The sequence below is a fragment of the Notothenia rossii genome (genome assembly GCF_949606895.1).
Source record: "Notothenia rossii genome assembly, chromosome: 8".
Taxonomy (NCBI): Eukaryota; Metazoa; Chordata; class Actinopteri; order Perciformes; family Nototheniidae; genus Notothenia; species Notothenia rossii.
Window position 1 is genome coordinate 37,331,927 of NC_136906.1, and position 26,969 is coordinate 37,358,895.

Below are 26,969 nucleotides of genomic sequence, written 5' to 3' on the forward strand. Positions count from 1 at the left end.
CCGTCTGGATGTGTGTGTTTCTGTTTGATTGCAGGTTCCAGCTGCACCTGTGGACGAGCTGCATGAAGCTTGATGAGCTACACCTGGCCGGAAGTCTTCAAGACGAGCCCAGCCGGTTACGTCTGTCTCACTCCTCTGGGCACTCACGCCGGGCCAGCTTCGGGGATCTGTTGCTGGTGCTGCTGGATCATTGTGTAGCATTTAAAATAAACGTCTTCTTTATTTACAACCCTGGTCTCGCCTCCCTTCTTTTTGTTACAGCCCAGGAGCCTGGTTATAACAGATGGGGGCTCGTTGCTTTGGACCCGGGAAACCTGTGCAAACTGGATGTCCGTTGTAGTGACGGTTTTCGTGCAGCTGCTGTTGTCCTTGAGTGCAGCTGATTGTTTGGGAGTAGCGTTACGGGGATGAGTGTTTTGCAGTTTTAATGCACAGGGATTGTATGGCAGCGAGTACGAACACAGTATCAGTATTAGTTACCGTGGTATCTGTCCCTGTTAGGTATAGTAGGGTCTCCCTTGGAGGTCGTAGGGGGGGCTGTTAGTGCGGTGTGAAAGTGGTTAGAGCTATTAGCTCGGGAGCACGCCGAGGCTGCAGGTGGAGTTGCCGGTCTTCTGGTCGCTTCGCCGAGCTTACGGTATTTAGTGCGTAAGTACCCGCCATAACTAGCACCTGAAGACTAGCGGGGACTTTAGCCAGGTACTGTGAGGCAGTTAGAGGGACAGGCTGCGGTAGCTTGAAGGCTGTGTAGTAGCGTTAACGTGCATACAGTGTGCTATGATGGACAGTGTGGAGGAGTTTGTGAGGGCACCTACAGAGGAGCTACTGCAGGGTTTCTCACGTGAGCAGCTGTTCAGTGTTGCTGAACATTTTCGTCTGGATGTTGGGGATAAAAGGATGAAAGAAAACATAAGAGGAATTGTTAGAGAAAATCTGTTCGAGCAAGGTGTTTTCAAAGGGGGGAAAGATACTGTAGATCCTGGCAGAGACAGTGTCAACATGTCTGGCTGCCGTGATACGGACCTAACTTTTGAGCAGAGAGAGAGACTGTTGGTGTTGCAGCTGGAAATTAAGAGGCTTGAGTTAGAGGAGCGGAGGTTGGGTTTTCCTGTTGGTGGTGCAAGTCAGGCCTCTAATTTCCCTGGTGGAGCTGCTCCTTTTGACGTTGCCGGTAATCTGTGGGTTGTGCCTCAATTCAATGAGCGGGATCCAGATACATTTTTCTCCTTATTTGAGCGGGTGGCCGAGAGCAGAGCAGTGGTCAGAGGCTAATAGCACCTTATTACTGCAATGTGTGCTAACAGGTAGGGCCCAGGAAGCTTATTCTGCTTTAACGGTGGCGGACAGCAAAGTGTATCTAATGGTTAAAACTGCTGTGTTGAAGGCGTACGAGTTGGTCCAGGAGGCCTATCGGCAGAGGTTTCGGTCATGGCAGATGTCTAGCAGGCAGACACATGTGGAGTTTGCCAGGGATCTGGTTACCTCTTTCGGTAGGTGGTGTAACTCGTTGAAAGTGGATATGTATGTCGCATTATGTGAGTTGATGGTGTTGGAGCAATTTAAAAATTCTGTACCCAGCCACATTGCGGTTTATATCAGCGAGCGTAAGGTGAAAACTGCTGCAGAGGCTGCTGCTCTCGCAGATGATTATGTGCTAACGCACAGGGGTGGTCGCGATTTCAGGGTCCAGGATGAATCTGGTATGTATCGCGCAGCAGGGAGATGGGAAGAGAAAGCTAATCCGCACTGGGATGAGCGTGAGATGCGAGGTCAGCCACAGGGTGATTCGGAAATCTGTCATTTCTGCAGGGAGAGAGGTCACTGGAAGGGTGACTGTCCCAAAGCTAAGGCTAGCAGGGGGAACCATGTAGGCCAGGTTAACTCTGCTGCTTGTGCTGTGTCTGTGGTACCCTTACCTGTTATCTCTCCCCATCAGCAGGTTAGCGGGTTGAAGGAACCGGATTTCTCTGTGTTTCTGTCAAACGGATATGTGTCGTTGATGGGAAGTGATATGAGCGTGCCGGTAAAGATTTGGAGAGACACTGCATCATATGACTCATACATTCTGAGCTCTGTGTTACCGTTTTCGGACAAATCTGGAACTGGGGATTTTGTCCGGATGCGAGGTATGGGAATGAATGTTGTGCCTGTTCCTCTGCATTCTGTTATGCTTAACTCAGGTCTGGTGCAGGGTGAGGTCGCCATGGGGGTCCACCCTGTAATGCCGATTTGTGGGGTGGACGTGATCCTGGGTAACGGCCTGGCTGACAGCCGTGTGTGGACTGAGGGTCCACCGCCTACCATGCAGTCATCGTCACATACTGTGATTGGTAAGGCAGAGGAGAAGGTCAAGTGCTCTCCTGCAGTGTTTGTGGCTGGTTCTGTGACACGGGCTGTGAGCCGTGCACAGGAGGAATCTGAGCAGGGTGAAGAGGTCAGTGCGAGAGATTCTGTGATTATTCCTGCCTTGTTGTCGGTATCCCGCAGTGAGTTGGTGATGGAGCAGAAAGCGGATGTCTCCCTCAGTCCATTTTTTGAGGCGGTTCGCTCCACCGAGGATGGAAATGGTGTCACCAGGGGTTGTCAGCTGCAAGGGGGATTGCTGGTCAGAAAGTGGTGGTCATGTGGGAAGGGCTTCATTGGTGGGCCAGTGTGTCAGATTGTCGTTCCTGTCAGGTTTCGCGAGGACGTCCTCAGAAAAGTGCATGGGCAGTCAGGACATCTGGGTGTCCGTAAAACATGTGGTTACCTGTTGAGGTATTTCTTTTGGCCTGGTTTGAGGAGAGATGTGTCTCGGCATGTTGGGTCATGTCACGCGTGTCAGACGGGTGGGCCAGTCCGGCAGCGACCTGGGCGTTGGTGCCGTGACCCGGTCTTGGGTTTGTTGCCGGCTGGCCAGAGTGGTTTTCTGTCCATGCCGGAATATCGGAGAGGAGCTCCTTTTGGTAATTAACGGTGTTCTTAGGGGAACTCCTTTCTTATGGGGGGGGGGAGTGTGACGAGCCCTCCACACCACGTGGGGTGCCGTCTGGATGTGTGTGTTTATGTTTGATTGCAGGTTCCAGCTGCACCTGTGGACGAGCTGCATGAAGCTTGATGAGCTACACCTGGCCGGAAGCATTCAAGACAAGCCCAGCCGGTTACGTCTGTCTCAGTTCTCTGGGCACTCACGCCGGGCCAGCTTCGGGGATCTGTTGCTGGTTCTGCTGGATCATTGTGTTGCATTTAAAATAAACGTCTTCTTTATTTACAACCCTCGTCTCGCCTCCCTGCTTTTGTTACAGCCCAGGAGCCGGATTTTCACCCATTTATTAATTATATGTTTTACATTTGATAACACCAATGTCATGGCAACTTCTAATTGTGGGAAAAACGAAGACATTCAGTAGAGACGTCCCATAGAACATTTTGCGAAACACCATAGCCAGCATGTGTAGTTCTGGGGGGGCGTTGGATTCCAGTTTTGAATAGTCTGGCGTGGTTTCGTTCCATTTCAAACAGCTGTTTGACGCTTGGCGTAACCTTGGCGCAATGCCACTCCAACATCCAATCCCAGAGCAGATTAATCACGGGGACTGTAGTCCTAAACGATAGCTGGGGATTATGGGTACACTGTAAAAAAAGATCGTAATTTTACAGGAAATAACTGTAAATGTTTATAGTAATTATCATGTTTTTTTAAATAACTTGCAAAATCCTGTAAAATGACAGATATTAACTATAAATTAACAACTCAAAACATTATTTTAAGTATTTTGACAATAACAACAAATAACATTTATTTCCTTTTTTTTACAGTAAATGTACTATATATTATTTACAGTATTTTTGCACTTTCAGAAAATACATGCAGATGTACATAAAATAAAAAGTATTATCCGTAATTAAATATCTAACTCTTAATATAAAAGTGTATTACTATTATAAGACTTTAAGATATTTCTTTGTAATTTTAAGGTAAACATAAAACTGTAAAAAAAGCGTCAAATAAAAAAAACGTAAAATGTAAGTAAAACATTTTTACATAAATAATTTTCTCAATATTCGATTGAATCCACCACAAACACAACATTTCCAATGTTGAAACAAAAGTAAATACGTTTTCATTAAATTCCTAACTTACTATATTGTAAACATCTACAGTTGACGATATCATTAAACAAAATAAAAAGCAAACAAAAAGTGGAGAAATCTCTACAGGGAGGACCAAGGTTTAAAACACACACTGTTATTTACTCAACAATAAGTCAAAGTTATCCTTGTTTTATTTATGTGTTCTGTTGCTGTGTTTTTTTTCCCATTGGTTGTCAATATACAGTAATAAGCCTTAGTTTTACAGTATAATGTATGGTTTTCGGATTCTGGCCGACAGCCAGAGATACGGCACTTGAAATAGAATTCAGCCAGAACACGGCAGACAAGTCAGGCATGTTTGGAATGAGTCCACAACACTCCTGATTGGTTAATATAAACGTCATCGAAGAAACCTGCCAATGAGAACTGTCCGTGCCTCTCGTTCACATTTGAAACATCCACCGTCAGTTTGAGCGGGTCTCCTCCGGTCTGCTCCTGCTGGAGCTACAGCTATCTTTCTTTATGTTTGCTGCAGGAGTTTATGGATTAATATCGGGATCTTTTTTACACGTTAAATATGAGCATCGCAGGGCTCGACATTAAGGAATGTCCGATGGCCCGGGGCCATCTAGTATTTAGCTCGGGCAATGAAGCCTCACCTGCTGGTTGCCTGATCGGGCAATCTATGCCAGTATCATGCAGCTCGCGGATCCAGTAATGAGTGACCCGACAGTAAAACTAAACATATCTATAACTAGTTTAGGTAGTTCGAGAGGTAATTAAAATAGCTACGTGTGATATTCTAACCTGAAGTGTGTGTTTTGTTCCGCTCACCGCTGCATGTGATCATGCAGAGCTGCGTGTCGACTCGTCAGCAGCAGCTGATCTCTCTCTCCCGTCAGATTAGACTTCACTCGCGTTTATGTCCATATCGATCAGATCCAGCTAGTTCTAGCTAATGATATGACTACCTGCTTATTAAAAGACACCTAAACAATAAGTGTCGCTTTGCAACCGGGTGAGGCCACAAAGTATAGCGCAGCATTGTGCATTTGTTTACATGCCCACCGGAACCCCGAGGCATTACCAACAGATCAACGCACAATCAACCCAGACAGGACATCTTTCTCCACATTACGTGTTAGACATTAGAATTGACTATTATTGTCTGTCACATACTCTTCTTGTCTGTCACATAAGTAGCGCAACCGAAGTGGCATTAAAGGGAAATTATTTTGACCTAAGAGATTTAGATTTGCCGGCTAACGGGAACTCCGACGTCACCATGTTGTGTGCTTCGCGGATGCGCTCGGCTCCTCTCGACTGCTGCTCGGTCAGCTTCCGGATGAGGAAGCATTCATTCGACCAATTTACAGTAGATAACATTACAAACATTTTTAACAGGGGTCATAATAGTGTAAATATTGTTTGTTTTGGCAGTTATAACTGAATGTAATGTTTTCTACTTTTTTACATCTGGGAAGGCATTTGCCTTCATCAGATGGAAAGTGTCTTGACCAACAACTTAAGTATTTCTTATAGCTATGCAGGGCATGCAAGCGAGCAAAGAAGAGCAAAAAACAAGTGAAATTAAGAATAAAATTGAAATTGTACAATATAATATTGTGCTGGTTCATCTTATAATTCAGTCTAGAGAATGCACCAGACAGCATCTACAGTAAGACCTGTAAAAATGATTTTTTTAGAGGGAGACCCCCACACCCTTCGTGCCATTTCGTCCGCGCTCATTTTTCAGGGCAATCTCTATTGGGCTCAGGGCCATCTGTAAATTAGCTTAGATGGCCCACAGGGCCATCTCCCAAAATCCTTAATGTCATGCACTGCATCGGGACGTCAACAAAGAACAGAAGACTTGAGATCTGGTGAGTCCTGCAACTGTAATGGAGTGAAACATGTATTTAGATAATCCTTAGTTTGTGAATGTTTTATTTTTGATTTAAGGTTACGTTTCTTCTTCTAGTTAGCTGAGTTTGTTCCCGTTAAGTTGGTATGCATCTTTAATAGGTTGTTAAATGTTAAGAAGCCCTGAGATGCTGTTTCTTGGAAGATATTGCGCGGGAAACCTAGCTTAACAGGTGGCTGCTAACGTTATCTTACAGCTTATTGCAGTGCTGCCCCCCCACCCTCTCGTCTCCAACACGGGAGAATTACACATAAACATGCAGCGGGGTGTCACAGTGTCGCCAAGTTTAATGTAAAGTTTCACAGCTTTCTTACAGCAGAATCTAGTTTGTTAATGTTCAGTAGCCAACAGCTAGCATAGCATAAAAAGCTAACCGCTAACGTTCGGCTAACTTGCTAGTTAGCTCTGCTCTATATATTACAAGCTAACATGACTAGCTAATGTCACACTGTGTGAACTAACATAGTTTTTGTATTACTACATCATACATGCTTGGTCCAAATCACTGCTAAAATTTATTATTTTTGAGAATGTATAGCAAAGAAACACTCAGCCAAGCATTAAATAACATAGCAAAAGAATACGTGTAATGTTTGACCCATGTTGTGCCTTAGAAGTGTAGTGATAAAAACATGATTTTTATTCAAAAAGTAAGAAAGGGAAAAATTAGAATTGGTGTTGATCCAAAACAGGTTAATTGAGGAATACCTGGAATCCTGAATGGTTAAAGTAATTTATTACAAAGATATTTAAAATTAAATCTAATTCGGGTCACATGTTGGTTGTATGTTGTGTAACAAAGGGTTAACATGACAGCTGTGATGTTCACTCTTTTGACCAGTGGACAGTGAGGACTATGGAAGAGAAGATGTGATGGCTTTGTGTGGAAAGTTGCTGAAGCCAGCCTGTGTCCCTCATCAGTCTCTCCAGGCAGCACCCAGCTATTCTTCCATCTTGCAGATGGAAAGACTTTGATATGTAAGTAATAACTAACTTGTGTCTAACATAATATAGAATGTGGTTTAGTAAAGTATTTCAAAATACCCCACATTGTACAGGACAATCAGACCTTGTTCAACAAAGATCATCAGACAATTGTTTTGTCTTTGAGGTACTGCCGCAGCAGAGAGTCTGAGTTGGAAGAAAACACTAACATTTTATTTAGTGTTGTTTAATCAATCAATATTTACTGGTCTTGAATTTCCTCACATGTATTCACTTTAAGAGGGATTTCAGAAAGTAGGTAAAATTAACAAAAGCTAACTGTTGTTCAGACTATGAAATAATCAATGCCCTTGGGATGCTCTCAATAGTGTGTGTGTGTGTGTGTGTGTGTGTGTGTGTGTGTGTGTGTGTGTGTGTGTGTGTGTGTGTGTGTGTGTGTGTGTGTGTGTGTGTGTGTGTGTGTGTGTGTGTGTGTGTGTGTGCGTGTGTGTGTGTGTGTGTGTGTGTGTGTGTGTGTGTGTGTGTGTGTGTGTGTGTGTGTGTGTGTCTGTGTGTGTGTGTGTGTGTGTGTGTGTGTGTGTGTGTGTGTGTGTGTGTGTGTGTGTGTGTGTGTGTGTGTGTGTGTGTGTGTGTGTGCGTGTTTCTAAGGTCCATCATACAAGATGTAGGGGATCTATTGGCAGCTGCTGATAATAACATCCATCATTATGGTTTACTAATAGTTCACTTCACTTCCTCCTCCAGCACCTGGACCCAGCAGGAACCTACGCCAGGATCCTGTTTGTGGACTTCAGGCTGGCTGGAGGCTGCGCTCCATCAGGACCAAAACCTCTCTCCATCAGGACCAGAACCTCTCTCCATTAGGACCAGAACCTCTCTCCATCAGGACCAAAATCTCTCTCCATCAGGACCAAAACCTCTCTCTATCAGGACCAGAACCTCTCTCCATCAGGACCAAAACCTCTCTTCATCAGGACCAACACATCTCTCCATCAGGACCAGAACCTCTCTCCATCAGGACCAGAACCTCTCTCCATCAGGACCAGAACCTCTCTCCATCAGGACCAAAACGTCTCGCCATCTCTACAAGGCCCGCCCCCCCCCCCCCCCCCCCCCCCCCCACCCCCGCTGACATTTTACCTCAGCCACAACGCAGACTATGCATTACATAATGGAGATCACAGGATGGTAAATAATGACATGTTTAAATATTGCTTACTGCACATATTTTATATTCTATAATTTATTTCATTCTATTTCGATTTAAATTACTGCTTTATTTTATTGCTATCTTACTATATTTTTATTACAGTGTTCTTAATATAGTTGGTGTACTTTTTTTTATTTTAGTTGTTGATTTGTATGTATGCACCATGACACCTAGTCAAATTCCTCGTACGTGTGAACCTACCTGGCAATAAACCCGTTTCTGATTCTGATCTTTTTGTCCTCTAGGTTGCACTGCCACGTCTACAGCAGCGCAGAATGGACAGAGGAAACATGATTGGGCCTCAAGTTTTTGCAGCCAATATACATTCTCCTACAAACTTGGGATAGGAGGGTGAGTGAACAAGTTATCCATTGGTTGGAACCTACATCCCCATTGTTAGACGTACTAAATCCTGCACACTGCTCCTTCAAATGGACAATGTGAACATATGTTGCCATTTTGCAATTTCTGTTATTTTCTGTTGATAATGTTTCAAAGTAATCTTTAAATTAAATTAAATTAAACTTACTTTTTGTTTCTACTGTTTATAAGTATGGTTTTTAAAGATGAAATGCTGTATTCATTATTTGTACTATAATTCTACAAATATTTTTATATTTTAAGTTTTCAGAGTAATTGTTTCCGACTGAACATTTTGTGATTTTATTGAACCTGTTTGATTGGAAAATGTTAGAAAAAAGCTGTAAAATAACAGTATTCTAGCTGTAGAACTTTAGGTTCTGTATTTATTTTAGTGTTTGATCATACAAATCTAATAAAAAAAATGTAAAAAACTGTTTTTCTCATCAGAACTTTGTTTAAGGTATTTGAATGTAATATTTTAAGACAATGGATTTTGAAAAGAGAGGAAAGTTTTTGCTAAAATCTTTAAGGACAATTTCTGTATATTAATTGCTTTTGCACTTTATTTCAGTTAAAGTATTTTTACTTTAATTTTTATGGTTTTTGTTTGGCAGCCGCTGCTGCCAGTCATTTGACCGTTTTTTTACGGGTTTTTTGCACGTAGAAGTATTAGTGCTGTACTTTTATTAAAGGTTATTGATTGTAAAAGAGGAGATAAATCCATAAAATTAGAGTATTTGCACGTAGAAGTATTAGTGCCGTACTTTTATTAAAGGTTATTGATTGTAAACACAGGAGATAAATCCGTAAAATTAGAGTATTTGCCAGTAGAAGTATTAGTGCCGTACTTTTATTAAAGGTTATTGACTGTAAAAAGCGAGGATAAATCTGTAAAATTACAGTATTTTCCTGTAAAATCTTTAAGGACAATTCCCGTAAATTAATGGCTTTTTCACTTTATTTCAGTTAAAGTATTTTACTTTAATTTAAGGGGTTTTGTTTGGCAGCCGCTGCTGCCAGTACTTTGACCGTTTTTTTTTTACACTGTAGTGTAGTGTCTTCGGCCATCCTAAACTCCTAGAGGCCTACGTCTGTTTCCGGTTATTTTTATTTTGAAATTCAGTTCCTGACGGACGTAAAGAAATCCAGAGATTATGGAAATAAACCAATAAATAAAAACAAGGATAATTATGTGTTATTGTTGAGTAAATAACAGTGTGTTATTTTGAAAAGAATAACAAATTAGAAGGAAAAAAATATTTTTAAAATACAGATTTCAGTATCCTGAGGCTCTCAGCACCATTTATTTTCCTCACAGACGGCAACAAAAGTCCGAAATTATACGATTTTAAATAAAAGCAATAATTGTGGCTTGATATTGAGTAAGAACATGTCTTTATGAACCACACAGCTTCCGGTCTTCCTATAACACGTAATGCCGTGAGACTACCAATAGAAATACATTGCTTTTAAAATCGTGCTGTGCAACACGAAAAAAAAGGGAAAATCGTGTTGGTGAACACAAATCAATAGATTAAAAATCGTGTTGGTGAACACGAAATGCCATGAGACTGGGATGTATCTCCATGTAGATTCTATACCAACTACAACAAAATGAACATATTTTAACGTGATTTATCGGTAATAGACAGGTTTTTGAATGGTAAGATTGATGGTTAATATAAGCTATTAATGTTTTGCTCTACGATATAACATTTGTCAGTTACACACTGCTCGGGAACATCTGAAGCTTTGAATTGTATTAAACATGGTTGTTGCTAAGGAATTGCTAAATGAGACCATTAGATGTATGCATGCCAATATTAATTACCTTTAGCTTAGCGGTGGTCACATACAGTCATCAGCCTTCATGTAGTTTGTTTATAGCATTACGTAGCTGTTTACTTCTGACAATTGCAATTACCCTCTTTGGGGATTTTTCCGACAGATCTCCACAAAACAAACATGTATAAGGGTTTTTCTGTAGAGCTGGGAAAAGCATTAAGAAAAGCATTTTCTCGATTCCTAACAAAACTAACCCCTGTGGTAAGTAACAGGCTTGAGGCAAGGGAGATTTGGGTTGATTTGGGAACCAGTAAGCACTGGGAGGACAGGAGGCTGCCCTGTGGACATACGATGAGGGGACCGCTGAGTCTGGGCTTGCCCATGTCCAACCACCCTTGTCTGCACATTCCATACAGGTAGAACCTCTGACAGACAACCCAGGCATGTGCATTGACACGTGTGAACACACACAACGCAACCACAGTTATGTTAAGTAAATGCTGATTGCTACCTATCGCAGACACAACACTGTGTCAGACTAGGGCTGTAAACGATAATAATTATCATTAGAGATAACAGTGTTGATTCGGTCCATAAAATGTCAGAAACAGGAAAAGTTAATATAGTCCAAGTTGACGTTAATGTGATAAAGATAGTCACATGAAAAGGAAACTGATAAAAACAGGAAATATTTACATATTTATATAAGAGACTAGAAACAGTATTCTAAATAAAATTGAACATTATTTTAGCAAGTTAGCACACACACACACACACACACACACACACACACACACACACACACACACACACACACACACACACACACACACACACACAAACACACACACACACACACACACACACACACACACACACACACACACACACACATACACACACACACACACTGATGTCTTGCTGCTATTTGCCTCATAAGCACCTGTTGCGGTAACAGTATTAGACTGAAGCTGGAGTCTATTAAAGGGACAGTGCGTCCAAACTGCCGGGGCTTCATGCCTGTTGGGAGAAGGGAGGATCAGCACAGCGGATGCAGGCAGATGTTGTATAAAAGTTTGTAATCACCCCTATCCAGCCATGTTAGTAATGAACCCCCACCTCCACACCAAATAACAGATTCTATATAGCATTTTTTGTTGTGCAAAAAGCAGTAGGAAATGGACCATGTAAAACTGAATGACAACATTCCACTAAACAAAATGTTCCATGAGAAGATGATCCTCTTTAACAGCTACCTTTCCAACCTGCAGGACTGGGATTGGTTGTTGCAAGTTTGTTTTTAATTCATTATAATAAAATGTTAATGCTCTTACACTTGCTATTTTGATTGCGTTAGTTAAAAAAGTTATAGATGAGGGATCTTTTCACTATTTAAGTAACGTAGCACTATTGTGGTGTTGAAAAGAACTGTGAAATTAATTGTGTTCGTTGAGCAATCTGTTATGATTTGGTACTTCGAACAGTCTTTGCTAGCTAGCTAACAGCAGCAACTGTTACTTCCTGTGATGGCACAGTAGTCATGTGCAATTCAAGACCCTTACACCAGTGGTTATCAAACTTTTTCTGTCATTCCCCACTTTGAACAGGTGGGCCTTTTCAAGCCCCACCTGTCCCTCATCGCTCCAATAAAATGGTAGGCCAAGCTTAAAATTTTCCAATGTTTCGTTTTATAATCATATAACAAAATATATGGATACAAAATAACATCAGTTTTAAAACTGAGAAAATCAATAACAAATTAAAATACAATTTGCACATACAAATTTGTAATACAACTGCTTTCATTGTGAGGCAATGTTTACAGTGAGAACAGTTGCTGAGGTCAGTGCAGAAAGCATCGCTCAATAATATATGTAACAGGCCTACATTTCACACTTTATTGGTAGGCTTTAGGAGATATCTACAAATAAACAGTAGATATTTTTCATGAAACCATATTGATCTTCACACAATAAAATATACAAGGGCTGTAGCCTGATATTTATTATATGCTTTATATGTGTGTGTTGTACAGTGAGTAGGTGTGTGTTGTGGAGTGTATCTAGGTGTCTGTTGTAATGAATATCCGGCCAGCAAAGGACGTTGTTGGATTAACAGTAGGTGTGTGTGTGTGTGTGTGTGTGTGTGTGTGTGTGTGTGTGTGTGTGTGTGTGTGTGTGTGTGTGTGTGTGTGTGTGTGTGTGTGTGTGTGTGTGTGTGTGTGTGTGTGTGTGTGTGTGTGTGTGTGTGTGTGTGTGTGTGTGTGTGTGTGTGTGTGTGTGAGAGAGAGTTGATGTGCCAGGCAGACAGGCAGGTCTGTTTAGCTTATCTGACATATAAATGGTCAAAAATTGTACGGCGAAGATATTAAAATATGTGCTTCCATTATTCATACTTTTGAAATATATCTGTATTACCTTTATATCATCGTATCTCCGTGTTTACTGGGTCTTTTTGCATGAAACAAAGACTCGTATATCGTTTCAAGCCAGTACTTTCGACAGAAACACACGGCAATGTTGTCCGGACTGTTGTTCTTATGCGGCACCGGCTTGAACAGGTCATGTGATCTGATCACGCCGGCGTGACGGTCGACTCCAAAGGGTTAATTTGTGACATGTAAACCGTCAAAAATGGTGTATTCGCTGTTAGCTTACGACCTCCACCATTGAGCTATAAAGAATTGGCTTCACAATTTAGCATCATATTGGATAGGGGCTGAACTTTTCCTGGATTGGAATTTTTCCAATTATTCCCCTAGGAGGAGTTCGCAAAAATGTCCTTAAAATGCATGAAAAACACACATTTTTGAAAATGGCAAACTTTGTCGGGGGCGGGGCTAATGGAAGTCAATTAGAAATATGTCCGCAATTCCATGAGAAATGTCTGTCCCAAAATTCGTGAAGTTCTGAGAAACTATATGTGACTACCACACGATAGGGGGCGCTAGTGAGCAGTTTTTTTTTTAAATTACGTTTTTTTTTTTACATTCTCGAAAAGGTCGTGGGCTCTGGCGTGTGTCCCAAGTTTTGCGTCCGAAGCTCATTTTATGCTATCGCAATGGAAATATATATATAGGCCACGCCCACATTCTGCATTTGTTGCGACACTTTACATCTCAGTTCATAGTCAGTCACCCCCAGAGTATCTCTAAAAAAATAAATAAAATTGTGCATTCGTTCTTGAGTTATAAATTGGTGGTGTTTTTGGCGCCCCCTACAGTCCAAAACGAAAAGGCTTTGGTGTGCCTATTCGCCAAGACAGAATGAACCTATCCACCAAAATATGTGATTTTTGGATACATTGGTGATGAGTTATGAGCATGTCTTTCTAAGCCCCGTCTTTTTGCAAATACTTTTTGATTAATGGTCGCCATAGTTATCTACTGAACATGCTCATTTACTAGGGTAATGTGTGTGACCCTCCGACGATGCTGTATACTAAGGTTGTAGTCGAAAAACAAAAAATTGAAATTTAAGTAAATATTTCACTGTTTTGAATATTATGCTTATTTTTTTTTTAAAGTAGGCGGAGCTTAGGGGTCCAAGAGGATTATTTGTAGAGCAGAGGCCTGTACTACGAAGCAGGATTTTCGCTTAGCGGGCTAACTGTCATGGTTGACACGTCTCATCAACGTTGCGTGGAAGTCGGAAACAATACCGAAGGAGTGGCAGACCGGGGTGGTGGTTCCCCTTTTTAAAAAGGGGGATCACAGGGTGTGTGCCAATTACAGAGGCATCACACTACTCAGCCTCCCCGGGAAAGTTTACTCTAAGGTACTCGAAAGGAGGGTCAGGCCGATTGTCGAACCTCAGATTGAGGAGGAACAATGCGGATTTCATCCTGGTCGTGGAACGACGGATCAGCTTTTTACTCTCGCAAGGATCCCGGAGGGGGCCTGGGAGTATGCTTATCCAGTCTAAATGTGTTTTGTAGACTTGGAGAAGGCGTATGACTGGGTTCCCAGGGAGTCACTGTGGGCGGTGCTGCGGGAGTATGGGGTGAGGGGGTCTCTACTCAGGGCCATCCAATCTCTGTACTCCCAAAGCGAGAGCTGTGTCCGGGTCCTCTGCAGGTCGGACCCATTTCAGGTGAGGGTTGGCCTCCGCCAGGGCTGCGCTTTGTCACCAATCCTGTTTGTAATATACATGGATCGGATTTCGAGGCGTAGTCGTGGGGGAGGGGGTTTGCAGTTCGGTGGACTAAGGATTGCACCACTGCTTTTTGCAGATGATGTGGTTCTGATGGCTTCATCGGTCTGCGACCTTCAGCACTCACTGGATCGGTTCGCAACCGAGTGTGAAGCGGCTGGGATGAGGATCAGCACCTCCAAATCTGAGGCCATGGTTCTCAGCAGGAAACCGATGGACTGTCCACTCCAAGTAAGGAATGAGTCCTTACCCCAAGTGAAGGAGTTCAAGTATCTCGGGGTCTTGTTCTCGAGTGAGGGAACAATGGAGCGTGAGATGGGTCGGAGAATCGGAGCAGCGGGAGCAGTACTGCAGTCGCTTTACCGCACCGTTGTGACGAAAAGGGAGCTGAGCCAGAAGGCAAAGCTCTCTGTCTACCGCGCCATTTTCGTTCCTACTTCACCTATGGTCATGAAGGATGGGTCATGACCGAAAGAACGAGATCGCGGGTACAAGCGGCCGAGATGGGTTTTTTCCGCAGGGTGGCTAGTGTCTCCCTTAGGGATAAGGTGAGAAGTTCGGTCATCCGGGAGGGACTCGGAGTTGAACCGCTCCTCCTTCGCGTCGAAAGGAGCCAGTTGAGGTGGTTCGGGCACCTAGTTAGGATGCCACCTGGGCGCCTCCCTAGGGAGGTGTTCCAGGCACGTCCAGCTGGGAAGAGACCAAGGGGTAGACCTAGAACCAGGTGGAGGGATTATATCTCTTTGCTGGCCTGGGAGCGCCTTGGGATCCCCCAGTCAGAGCTGGTTGATGTGGCCAGGGAAAAGAAAGTTTGGGGCTCTCTGCTGGAACTGCTACCTCCTTGACCCGACCACGGATAAGCGGGAGAAGATGGATGGATGGATGGATGGGCTAACTTCAGGGAAAACTCTGGGTTTCTGGTCCTAAGACGCTGGTTCTCTTTTAAGCGGGCTAAATCTCCATGGTAACTTATGCTGAGAGGCTAACCTGGTCCGGAGCAGGTTAGGCTGCAGGCTAAGAGACCAACTCAGTGGAAGCACCGCCTGCTGACCAATCAGAGCTCCGTGTACGGAGTTTAAAGCGATCAATTCATATTACAGGAGAAAGGAAATACAGAAAGACGGCCGGCAAAAATCAACTGACTGTGTGAATGTGAAAATGAATAGAATATCACCTCCCATTTTCAGAGCAATCTGACTATTATAACCTTAGCGTTAAGAAAGCTTACTTAAATATCTGCCACAACATAAGTAACCGGATCAAAGTAACATTAAGTACAGTCCGAGGCACTGTGAGTGCAGACGTCGATGTGTCCCATTATCATTCATATCACATCATAATGTATCATAGCTATATTACCTTATCTGAGTCAGCTTGTTGAGCCGTATCTGGCCGTGCAACACTCACGATGTCACATACTGTATGCAGAAGTATTATTTTAAGCAACACATTAAGTTGACGAAACACTCGAGTCAAATGTAATTAAAGTCAGATCCACTCGTGTCTTAGACGGGGCAGTGATATCATAAACCTGTTAATGTACGCATTCAAACACTTTTTTCTTTCACCAGCTGTATTCACCTTGCGGGTGCAGCTATGTGGCTTTTATCCTGTTAAATACAAAATATAATAAAATAAACATTCAGGTGCAGCATTTCGATGAACTGAAATAATCTGTATTTGAACTGTACTGGACTAGTACCTAAGCAGCCAGTTTGACATTATGACTTGCTTGTCATTGTATTTTCATGTTTTTTTAAAGAAAAATGAACTTGTCCACATTGCTTGCCGAAAGGGCAGATCTGCTGGCACTAACAATGTCTCCTGCTGTGGAGAACACCCTCTCGCTAGGGACAGAGCCAGGTAGCAGATACAGCCAGGTAGCGCTTTGCTAACATGGCAACATAAGGATATTTGGCGTTTGTAATAGCTTTGGCTCGGTCTGAACCTTTTGCGAGTGGTGGAGGCTTAAATGCTAGCGGGAGTTGGGTTTGCACTTCAGTCTTTTTTCTTTTGGTACCGCCGGTGATATCCACGATCGGGTGATGCCTTTTCAAATGAGTGTGCAAGTTTGATGTATTGCCAGCCGCGTAACCAATTTTAGTTGAACAATGCCGACAAACAGCTTTGGTTCGGTCCACCTGTCTTTGTCCCTCATTCTTTTACGTAACTGCGAAACCAAAATGTTCCCAAACCGGAGACTTCAATGATGCTGGAGGATTTTCGAGTTCCACTTTATCTGCGTTCGCCATTTCGACAGTTCCTCAAATGACTGAATAAATTTGAACGCATCCCTGTGACCAGCTCTCATAGTATGCCTCTCGTCCAATGAAATGACTTGGTCGCTCTATGACGCGTTGAACCCAATGTGAGCAAATTACTTTGAATGCTGCGACGTAGCACCTGAGATTACTTCCAAAAAGTTATTCACGTTGTTCACGTTCACGAATATTTTCGGTACGGGTACGTGTACCGTTACACCCCTACTTGGCAGAAAGACACATCAAGTGCTACGTGTGTGTGTGTGTGTGTGTGTGTGTGTGTGTGTGTGTGTGTGTGTGTGTGTGTGTGTGTGTGTGTGTGTGTGTGTGTGTGTGTGTGTGTGTGTGTGTGTGTGTGTGTGTGTGTGTGTGTGTGTGTGTGTGTGTGTGTGTGATCATGGGCGATCATGGGCTCAGGACAGAGATTCGGAAAAATGTGTACGTTTATACGTGTTAATATGCTGACAACCTGAGTTAGGGTTAGGCAGGGCCAGCCCTAGACTTTTGGGGGCCCTAAGCGAGCTTTGGCTTGGGGGCCCTCCTCACTCTAGCGTGTTCTCACTACACACAACACGGAACCAACTTTTGTCTTATGATGTTAGCATGAGCACACATATTGTATAAATAAGCATGTAAACACCGTGGACCTAACATCCTCTAGGGGGGTCCTCATCTCCGCTAGGGGGGTCCGGGGGCATGCTCCCCCGGGATCAATCTGGTGCACTTTGAGAGCACAACTAAGAGATCTATGGATACATCTCTCAACATCCATATGAAACAGAACTGTAAACAGATTTTATTTTTGTTATATTTTACAAATCACTCCCCTTTTAAACTGTATTCTTGTTTTGTCATATAGTATTTCACAACTGTTTTTCATTTATTCTCTCTGGCTGTCCATCTCATAATGTTCACATAGCAACTAGCTGTCAATAGGAATATCATTCAGAAGAATTATAACTTAATGTAAAAATCTGTCACAAAAAGAGGTTGCACATTTAAATTCAGGTGTTGTTATGGCAACATCAGTGGCCAAACAGCCACATTTACTGCTGCAAATACGTTCAAACATGTTGTCGACACGTAAAGCAGTGGCATGCCACCATTTCAGCTGACCTTTTCTCAGAATTACTGTCACATAACATCATTTCATTGCTAGGTTGATGCTTAGCTAAGCTAACTATGAAACACTTTAACTGACAGAACTCAGTATCAACTGTGTACTGTAAGGTAGCTTCTAGCTTCATGTCGAACAGTAAGTCAACATTTTCCAGAGAGCTTTCTTTGAAATCACCAGGTAACGCTAAAAAACATTACATTTAGATTGTATGACTAAGTGTTTATTTAATATATCTGGCTAGCTATAGCTACTTGCTAACGGTTTAGCTTACCCCCGTGATTCAAAGTAACTTCAACATAGCTGTAATTTATGCTTTGCTTACATGTTCGCATATCTTGGAAGGTTTACTGACAAGAAAAGATGTTCTTATGTCCATCTTCAAAAACTCTGAGTCCGACTGACAGTTTAAACATTGTCACAGCTCACAGGATAGGTACCTGTCAGCCAATAAAACAGATTATTTCCATTCAACTCTCTGGTTGGTCTAGTGTCTTGCCTCTGTTGCATTCACTGAACACGGGAAATTACAATTCTGCCGTCCTCTCTAGTGTCATGATGAGGTTCAGGTAAAGCATGGTGGATGTATTATATGATTGACTCAATCATATAATACATGACTTTGAGAGTAGGCAATCTAGGCATATTAACACAATTAATTAAACATACTTATCACGGCGACGGTGTACTGAGATTTTTTTTTTGCATTTTTATTTTTTTTTGCATTTTTTTTGCTAGGGGGCCCCTAGTGGCTGCGGCGCCCTAAGCGGGCGCTTATGTTGCTTAATGGGTCGGGCCGGCTCTGGCGTTAGGGTTTCACTTTAATCTCTCAATGTTGTATTAATGATAAATGATGTCTAAAGAAAACTCACACTAACTGTATTTTCACGTCTGTGTGTGCTTCACTGCGTTAATGCAGGCTGGAATGTCCCACTTGTCATGAGCAAAGACAACGAGCTATGTGTGTGTGTGTGGTCACTGGGTCAGTAAGTCATGGGACCCCCTCTGATCTTTGAAGGGTTCGTGGTCTGCAGTGCAGTACCAGGATGTGACAGTGCTTGGGGGGTAGCTCTTAGCCCCCCTGTCCTTCTCTAATCTCCTATGTCACCCAAAGGCCCCCCCCCTCCAATCTAGTCCACACCTTCCGCTGCCTTCTCTCTGCCCGTTGACTCTCAAAAGGGAACCCTATACTTGCGCCCACCACGAAAGATGGATTCCCAAATGAACAACTCAAAAAAGGAATCTTGTTGTTTTTAACTCATGAAAGTTTTAGTTCAATATAAAATATGAATAAAATATTTCCCAGCCACTGTTGGACATTAAAAACAAACTCAGCTGTCATGCCCCTCCTTTCAGCTGTTGTGCAAACAGATTACCACTTGGATTTGATGAGGCTGTACCTAATAGGGAGCACACCTAGTTAAATGTATAGAGCAAAGACTCTGACAAACTATTGCTTTTATTAACCTTCCTGTTGTCCTCAGATCTAAATATTTTGATGTCAGAATAAGGGGTTATTTTATCTAATTGCCAACAAAATGAAATGGATGTTATTCGAAAAATAGAATACCTGACTTAACATTGACATGTCTAATTCTTTTTTTGCCTTTTTTGTAATTGTTGGAATGAGGTTGCCTTAAAGAGTGTAACCCATATTTGGAGGATGATTTATACTACGATTTGACCTAAATATCTAAACAAAACAAAAGTTGTACAGTTGACAGGAAGTCAACACAAAGTTAATAAATAAAGGTTAATAAAACCAGCCATTTTCTCACAGTTACAGTCATCACATTTACATAGGTAAAACCAACTATATTTAATTTTTAAAACCTTCAATGTTACAGTATCTTTTGAGTTAGCTAAGTAGTATTTATCCATCTGATAAAAGTGGACGCTTTACCCAGCATTCCACAGCCCGCTGGCCGGCCCAGCATCAAGAAGCAGTCCCCCTGTTTCCAAATCAAATATAGGTCCGTCAAATCACATCACCTTCTACCGTAGGGGCTCCGGGACCTTACTGAGTTCCTGAAGGAACTGGGGTCACTGCCTGACACACGGTCATTTCCTTTAAGTGAGGGTAATGGCCCTGACAAACCAAACTGACACAAAAGAACACGTCCCGACGGACCCGATTGACAGGAAAGTCTGGAGCCTCGATGATTGTTGAGGACTGAGTACATTTTTCTGTTGCTGAACGCTGCCACTATTTACTCTTTCCATTTTTGATTGCCTGTTCCCGGTGGAGGCACACAAGATAAATTGTTTCTTGAAGAACTACAAGTATAATCATTCTTAAGGTTGTATTTCATTGATTTAATTTTGTTTTTGTATTAAGGTGGTCTTCCTAAAACAACTTTTAAAATCACATAACTAATCTTCAGTATGAATTTCCATTCTGTTTTTGTATCGCCTGTTCACCAAGGCATCCAGGAAAAATGGTTTCTTCAAGAACTACAAGTACAATCATTCAGGTTATATTTCATTAATTAATTGTGTTTGAACTGCTTTAAAAACAATCACATGACAGATTTTCATACAAATCATCTTGAAGTGTAGTCAGTGACTGTCCAAGGACATCGGTTTAAAGGTTCCATGTCATGCTTTTTCGGTTATTACCCGTCCCCTTGTGTGTTATGTAGGTTTTTCTGCATGTAAACGGTCTGAAGAGCCACAAACCCTCAAAGTACACCCTTTAGCGAGTACAACTCTAACACAGAAAATACCTGTCTATGCTGCCCCAAAACGACTCGTTGGGGATTTCTCTTTTTCCATTTTTTTCTTCCTGGGTATGGCGACGTGCCCATACCCAAATGGACCCATTGGTCCAAATGGGGGTGCTAGTGGCGCGCTTACACTGTAGGTGCGCCGCGTTTGGGGGTGCGGGTGCTAGTGGATCCTCGCAGATGGGGGTGCTGCAACCCCCTCAGGACCCCTTCCCGCGTCCATTCGCGAAGTCTTGCTGTCTCGCAGACCCCACGCAGCACAAGCAGGAAATGAACCCATCTCACACTGTCCGCTCCTCGCAGCAGCGAGCATCGCAACGTCCCGCCAACACGGCACCCAGACCCCATGCAGCATTCTCATATGTTTGTCATTGCTGGTGTCATTTTCTGGTTGCTAACGCCATTGTAACACATAATCACTGATGTTCTGCTGTAACGGTGGTGATCTCATCAGAACAGAGTGGGCAAGCTGACCAGTCAGAGCACAGTGGGTGCACAGGGAGGGGGGGGGGGGACAGGAGCTCCAACAAGCTGTGTAGGACAAAGACTGAATACACATACTACACAGAGATGCTGTATGAGAAACCAATGTGAGTTTGGACAATATAAATCCATTCTAGTAGACCTCAACAATGGAATTATAATCAGTAGAAATGGCCATGACATGGGACCTTTAAAGTGTCAGAAGGACTACAGTTGTGTTGATTGGACAACAGTTGTTTAAAAGCAACTACAGTGGCGGTCCTAGGCCAAAGGCTACACCAATTTGTTTCGAGGCACAGATCAACACCTGTTCAAGCAGAAGAATGTGGAAAGAATGTGGAAATAAGGTGCCCTGTACCAGCCTTTACCTGATTTATAAATCAAGAGACAATATAAAAACAAGAGAACCCAAAGACAGTGAAGGAGGGACGGACACTGTTCCTGCTCAGGGTGATCTGTCATGCCCCGGGGCCCTGCAGGGACAGTAGAACAAAAGCTGCCCCCCCTGCTCCCATTCTTACTTTCTTTCCACATTCTTCTGTTTGGACAGGTGTTAATCTGTGCCTCGAAACAAATTGGCGGAGCCTTTGGCCGAGGACCGCCACTGTAGTTGCTTTTACACAACTGTTGTCCAATCGACACAACTGTATTCCAAAAAGAAAGGTAGCATCAACTACTGTCAGAGGCAACAACAAAAAAAGCAGGCACGCGGAAGTATACTTTGTGGAAGTCCTGTCACAAGACAATCTGATCATAAGTCATGTTTTTTTGCATGTCCACACTGACATTTAAGACCAGAGTTCAATGATATTCACTTTGGAGAGCATTTGCAAGAAGCTGTTCCTGTAACTTATATTTCAATGTTTTCGTGGTCAGAAGAATAGTTGTTGTTTTTTGGATAACACTGTAAGTTCATAGGGAGGTCTTTCTAATCTTTTTGTTTCAACACAAAATGAAGTGAAGTCCATAAAATAACTCAATGTTCAGCTCTCAACATCTAAAACCCATTGAAAGAGTTCTTAAAATAAAAATGTTTTGTCTGGTCAAAGACTGATTACAGGAGACAAAACCATAAGCATTGGCTTCAGAAAACCTGGGGCAAAGGCTCTAAATCAGTGGTCACCAACCTTTTTAAGCTCAAGATCACCGACCTCGGCCTAGATGAAAGGCGAGATCTACCTATTGCAGAATTGAGTGAAAAAGACGGCCCAGACAATGCTTCCAATTTGAGGCCTTTTATATAGGCTAATTGCATCTGAATTACTGTTACAATGAAGGCTCCATAATCAGCTCACGGCATATAGGTAGGGGTAAAGTGCTATTGGGGGGCGGACCTCACCTCCTCTAGGGGGGTCCTCACCTCCTCTAGGGGGGTCCGGGGGGATGCTCCCCCTGGAAGATTTTTTTTTAAATATTGAAGTTGAAAGCATCAATCTGGTGCACTTTGAGAGCAACATGAAGAGATCTATGGATACCTCTCTCAGCACCCATATGAAACAGAACTGTAAACAGATTTTCTTTTTCTTTATGGATATTTTACAAATCACTCCCATTTTAAACTGTATTCTTGTTTTACTGAGATACTGTATAGTAGGCTATTTCATACCTGTTTTTCATTTATTCTCTTATTGTTTGTATAACTATAATGATCATATGAAGGTGTGCCGCGGAAATAATCTTTTGAATAATTTGTGACAAAACCGTTCTAAACACTCAGAGTCCTTTAGCTCACCTGAGCCCCTCAGTCTGACAGGAGAGGACTCTCCTCCAGCTTGTTGTGGAAACAGCTCCTTATGTCCGTTAGTTAGTTAGTGCAGCTAGCTAACCAGATGCTAACATCACGGTCCCCGCTAGCACCGGTCCCTCTCTCTCCCTCTCTCACACACACAGAGCCGAGCTTAAATTACACAAGCACACGTGTATTTCCATGCGACTCTCTGATTGGTGTGGTGTCTTGCCTCTGTTGCGTTCAGTGAACACGGGAAATTACAGTCCTGCCGTTGTCTCTTGTGTCATGATGAAGTTCACGTAAAGCACAGTTAATGTATTATATTATTGAGGTGTCTCAAATATACGTCAATCAAGTGGCACCTGCTAACGGGGTGAGGGATGATAGGTTTACATCTAAAAACGTATTTTTCAAACATTATTATTTTAATTTAATTTTTCTTTCTTTTGTTACTTTTTTTTTAACGGTCCGCGATCTACCCGCACCGCACTCGCGATCGACCGGTCGATGATGCTCTAAATGATTTAATAATGGGACATATTAATTGGAGCAAATTGGAAACAAGAAGAGCCTCTTTTCATCCTGTAACGCTTACTCGTTCATTTAAACGTGAAGCAGCAGTAATATTTAAGTGTCTGTTTTTTTGTTGTAGTTTTTTTCCGTTAATTCTTGTTTGTTGAATTCCCTTGCACTCCCCTATAAATATTAATTCATTGCATTAGACTACTGGATACATACAGTATATATACAAATTATATAAAAACAGTTAGAGTGAGAGCTAGCAATGTGTCAGTTGAATGGAGCTGATGTTAAGTGGGGGGACTTGAAGAGAGAAAACAGCAGCAGAGATTTAACTGAGACTAACAGGCATCCCATTCACAGAGCTGGGTTTACTGCTTCTAAAAGATAGTATTGTCTGCATTTGGGCTACAGACACACACTCACACACACACACACACACACACACACACACACACACACACACACACACACACACACACACACACACACACACACACACACACAAGAGCTCAAGGCTTTGCATACACTGTGTTATTAGTGCGCCTCTCTTACCTGCCCAGGCCGTTTTAAATCAGACTCCATAATTATACTGTAAGTCTCGCTCAAAGGCACATTAAAGCAAACATTATGAAGAAATTCAAACCATTTTTTCTATGAAAAAAAGACAAAAGTATCTTCAACCTCTTAATACCCAAATTACTATATTTAACCTGGGACAGCAAAGTTTAGATGAGCTGTATGGATGTAAGAGCTGTAAATGTAAGCCATAGTTGTCAGAGATAAAGTATACTAAATAGTTTTGAACTAGTGTTATTAATTATTTTTGATTGTTTAATCTACAGTAATAGCTTGGTCTATACATTAGGTAGGCTAAATAAAATGTCAGAAAAAAATTGTTCATAGAAAAAAAGTGACATCTTCAAATGACCAATCACAGCCAACATAATATTACCAAAAAAATTAACACATATGAACATTTTCACATCATGTTCTGTTGTTTTTAACTAATAAAAAACGGCACTATATTTCCAGCTGTGGTTTTAATGAACATTATAACAAAGACTACAGCCACACTCAATGTACGCTATTATTTGCTTTTTAAAACTATGGTAGGATATATTTCACTTTGTTTTTTGCACCTGGCTGTCAGACTTCAGTCACCTTTTTCAGGTAAAGTAACGACCGATAAAGCGTAGCTGCAGGCCGCGGGCTGATGCAGACAGCAGCCCGCTCTCAGAGCAGGGGGACGGCCTGGAGCCAGCGTTTATTGGAGGCAGCAGTAAAGTCATTCAATATTACACATACCTTCGAAATCTGATAAAATCCCTTCGAGGTGGTCGTTCACGGAGAGTTCCGACATGCTGACTGCGGCTCCGTGATGGCGCTCCGAGCCAGAGGAGAAACCTGAAGAATAAACCGTGTATCCTCCGTGGAAGAGTTCCGCGCTGTGTGATGCTGAGCGGGGTCCGGGCTCCTCTGGCCGGGCACACTGCAGGAGGCTCCGTGTGTCGGAGGCCCAGCCCCCTGCTCGCTGCGGTTCTGCCCCGCAGCAGGACCCGGGGGACGGGGGCGGAGCTGCGAAACACCTGGAAAATATCCGAGCTCCGTCAGGTTTCTCCTTCCTCTGCTCTACAAATCGCCAGAAAATGGTACAAACTTAAGCTCGCTCCATTGCGGAGATAGGGGTTGCCAGTCTCTGGCACTTTTATTTTGGGGGTCGCGGGCTGAACAGCTTGGGAACCCCTGCTTTACTTGACCACCAGATTATGCCATGTTATGGTGATAAATTATCTTTAAGAAGTTAAGAAATAACATCTGATCCTTTCACAACAAACACTATGCTCTTTGATTAATCTTTTTTTTATATATATATATGTAACCGTGGGAAGAAAGCAACTTTTTTTGTATCCTGATTATGTTACGTGTAATCCATTACTCCCCAAACTTGTCTATAGGCTACCAGCACTGAGATCTATCCATTTATTGTGTTTTATGCATCAATGCTCCATAGGGGAGAAGGGGGTAAATTGAGCCAGTGGGTAAGTTGAACCACCTCCTGTAATCAGGCAACGCCTTATAGTTGTAATCAAATGACCAGAAATTATGCAAGCTCCACCAATTTCTCATTGCCAATTTGCCTGTGAAAGAGAGATACTCATTGTGGTCTGGTAAGTATACATTTTTCAAAAAAAACGTTTTTTGCTTGTCAAAGTACATGTTCTAGATGTCAGCTATATCGGCTGTCATGTAAAAAAATTAAAGTATCCAGGTTTAAACACATATATTGTATATGTTGATGTGTTGGCAGCGTATTAAACCATGTGAATCATTAAGCTAAAGATGATTCTGAATTGTAATGCTAGGCTATTTTTTCTAAAATGGTGGCTATGAGGTAAAGTGAACCATAGGCCTTGGGGTAAGTTGAGCCAGTTTTTCAATGGAGAAATTAATGAAAGTAGGCCAAGTTGATAATAAGAGCTCATTGTAGGCCACATTTAAAGTTGAATTTACCCTGTGTTTGATTGGTAACATCTATGAAATTGTATCAACATTTGTATGATTACTTTTCCTTTTAACATGTGTTAGAAATTAAAATCAATGTTTTAATGGGGAAATGTAGTTTAAACATGCCGTCAGTTTTAATGCAGTTTTACACTGAAAAACCAGAAATTCTTGTGCACAACCAGCTGTTAAGCTTTATTCTGAAACTCTTTCATCTCTGGTTGGCAGTTAGCATGTGGTAAATTTACAATTTCCAAAAGAGGTGAATTTAGTAGCGAAATGATATGGAGTGGTGCAAACCGAAGCCGACTGATATAACACTACAACTATAGATGTCGAGATACTACCATTCTGAATATTAAATGAAGGTACAGTTTATTTGAATAAATTATTGTTTACAGACGAGAGTAGCATGTGACAACATCCGGAATGACCGGAAACCAAACGAGCCGAGAAGTATTTTTTAGAGTATTGATTACAGCGTTTAGAATGTGTTACATGAAAAGTGATGAAAGAGAATATGAGGAGAAAAGGCGTGTTAAGCATATATTGAATGTGAAAAGAACCAATCCTCTGTTTAAATGCAAAAATGAAACGAGGCGAGCCGGCTGGCGGGGAGGAGCCAGCAGAGGATATATAATAGCACCGGACGAGGGATCGGCCTCTTCTCTTCCCTAACGAGGAGCGGATCACAGCTGTTTGTCTGACTGAACAATATCATGCTTCTGACCAACCCGCGCCTTTTTTAATTAAAGTACCCGATTTAACTTTCACAGAGACTCCATTTAGCCTCCTTTTAAAGCTTCTCTCCTGGACGGGAGAATAACGAACACAGTTTACAATCTGGTGAGCTCCCCGACGTGATCCCGCTGACCGAGGAGAGAAAACCAACCGGCTGTTTCCTGGAGACGCTTGCAGCCATTCGACACACAAGAGCTCAAATCAATCGGTACGAAGATGCCTGTTATGACAAAGATTCTTCACTAGTTAAACTAGGCAATGTTAGATTTGTGTGTTTGACGGCAGCTGGCGGATCCTGAAAATAGCTTTGCATTTTAATGTTAAAACAACCCAAATTGATAAAATAATATCTCTAAAACCACGAGGTGTTGTTTTGTCACAAGCAGGGTGAGTTCACACGTTCTTTTGTTCCATTAACCCTGCATGCTATTAACCA

At 42.3% G+C, this 26,969-nt stretch overlaps 1 protein-coding gene and 1 long non-coding RNA gene across 3 annotated transcripts in view; one reads left to right on the top strand and one right to left on the bottom strand.

Annotated features, from left to right (window-relative positions):
* The window catches only part of LOC307017367 (uncharacterized protein), a 147,519-nt gene extending 122,674 nt beyond the window's left edge, over positions 1-24,845 (bottom strand). The window contains exons 1-2 of one of the 2 annotated variants that reach the window (XM_079646958.1): positions 24,596-24,845; positions 11,245-11,321 (exon numbers count right to left, since the gene is read on the bottom strand). Coding sequence is in view for 1 of the 2 variants with exons in the window: in XM_079646957.1 (XP_079503083.1) it covers positions 24,596-24,650 (55 nt within the window). In the remaining variant the exon portion in view is untranslated. The remainder of the gene's footprint in view (positions 1-11,244; positions 11,322-24,595) is intronic. The other variant, XM_079646957.1, reaches the window with a different exon arrangement.
* Positions 5,678-7,995, top strand: LOC307017368. The gene is made up of 3 exons (XR_013802156.1): positions 5,678-5,957; positions 6,840-6,976; positions 7,688-7,995. It is a non-coding gene; the product is annotated as an uncharacterized lncRNA (long non-coding RNA).
* Positions 24,846-26,969: the final 2,124 nt, after the last annotated feature.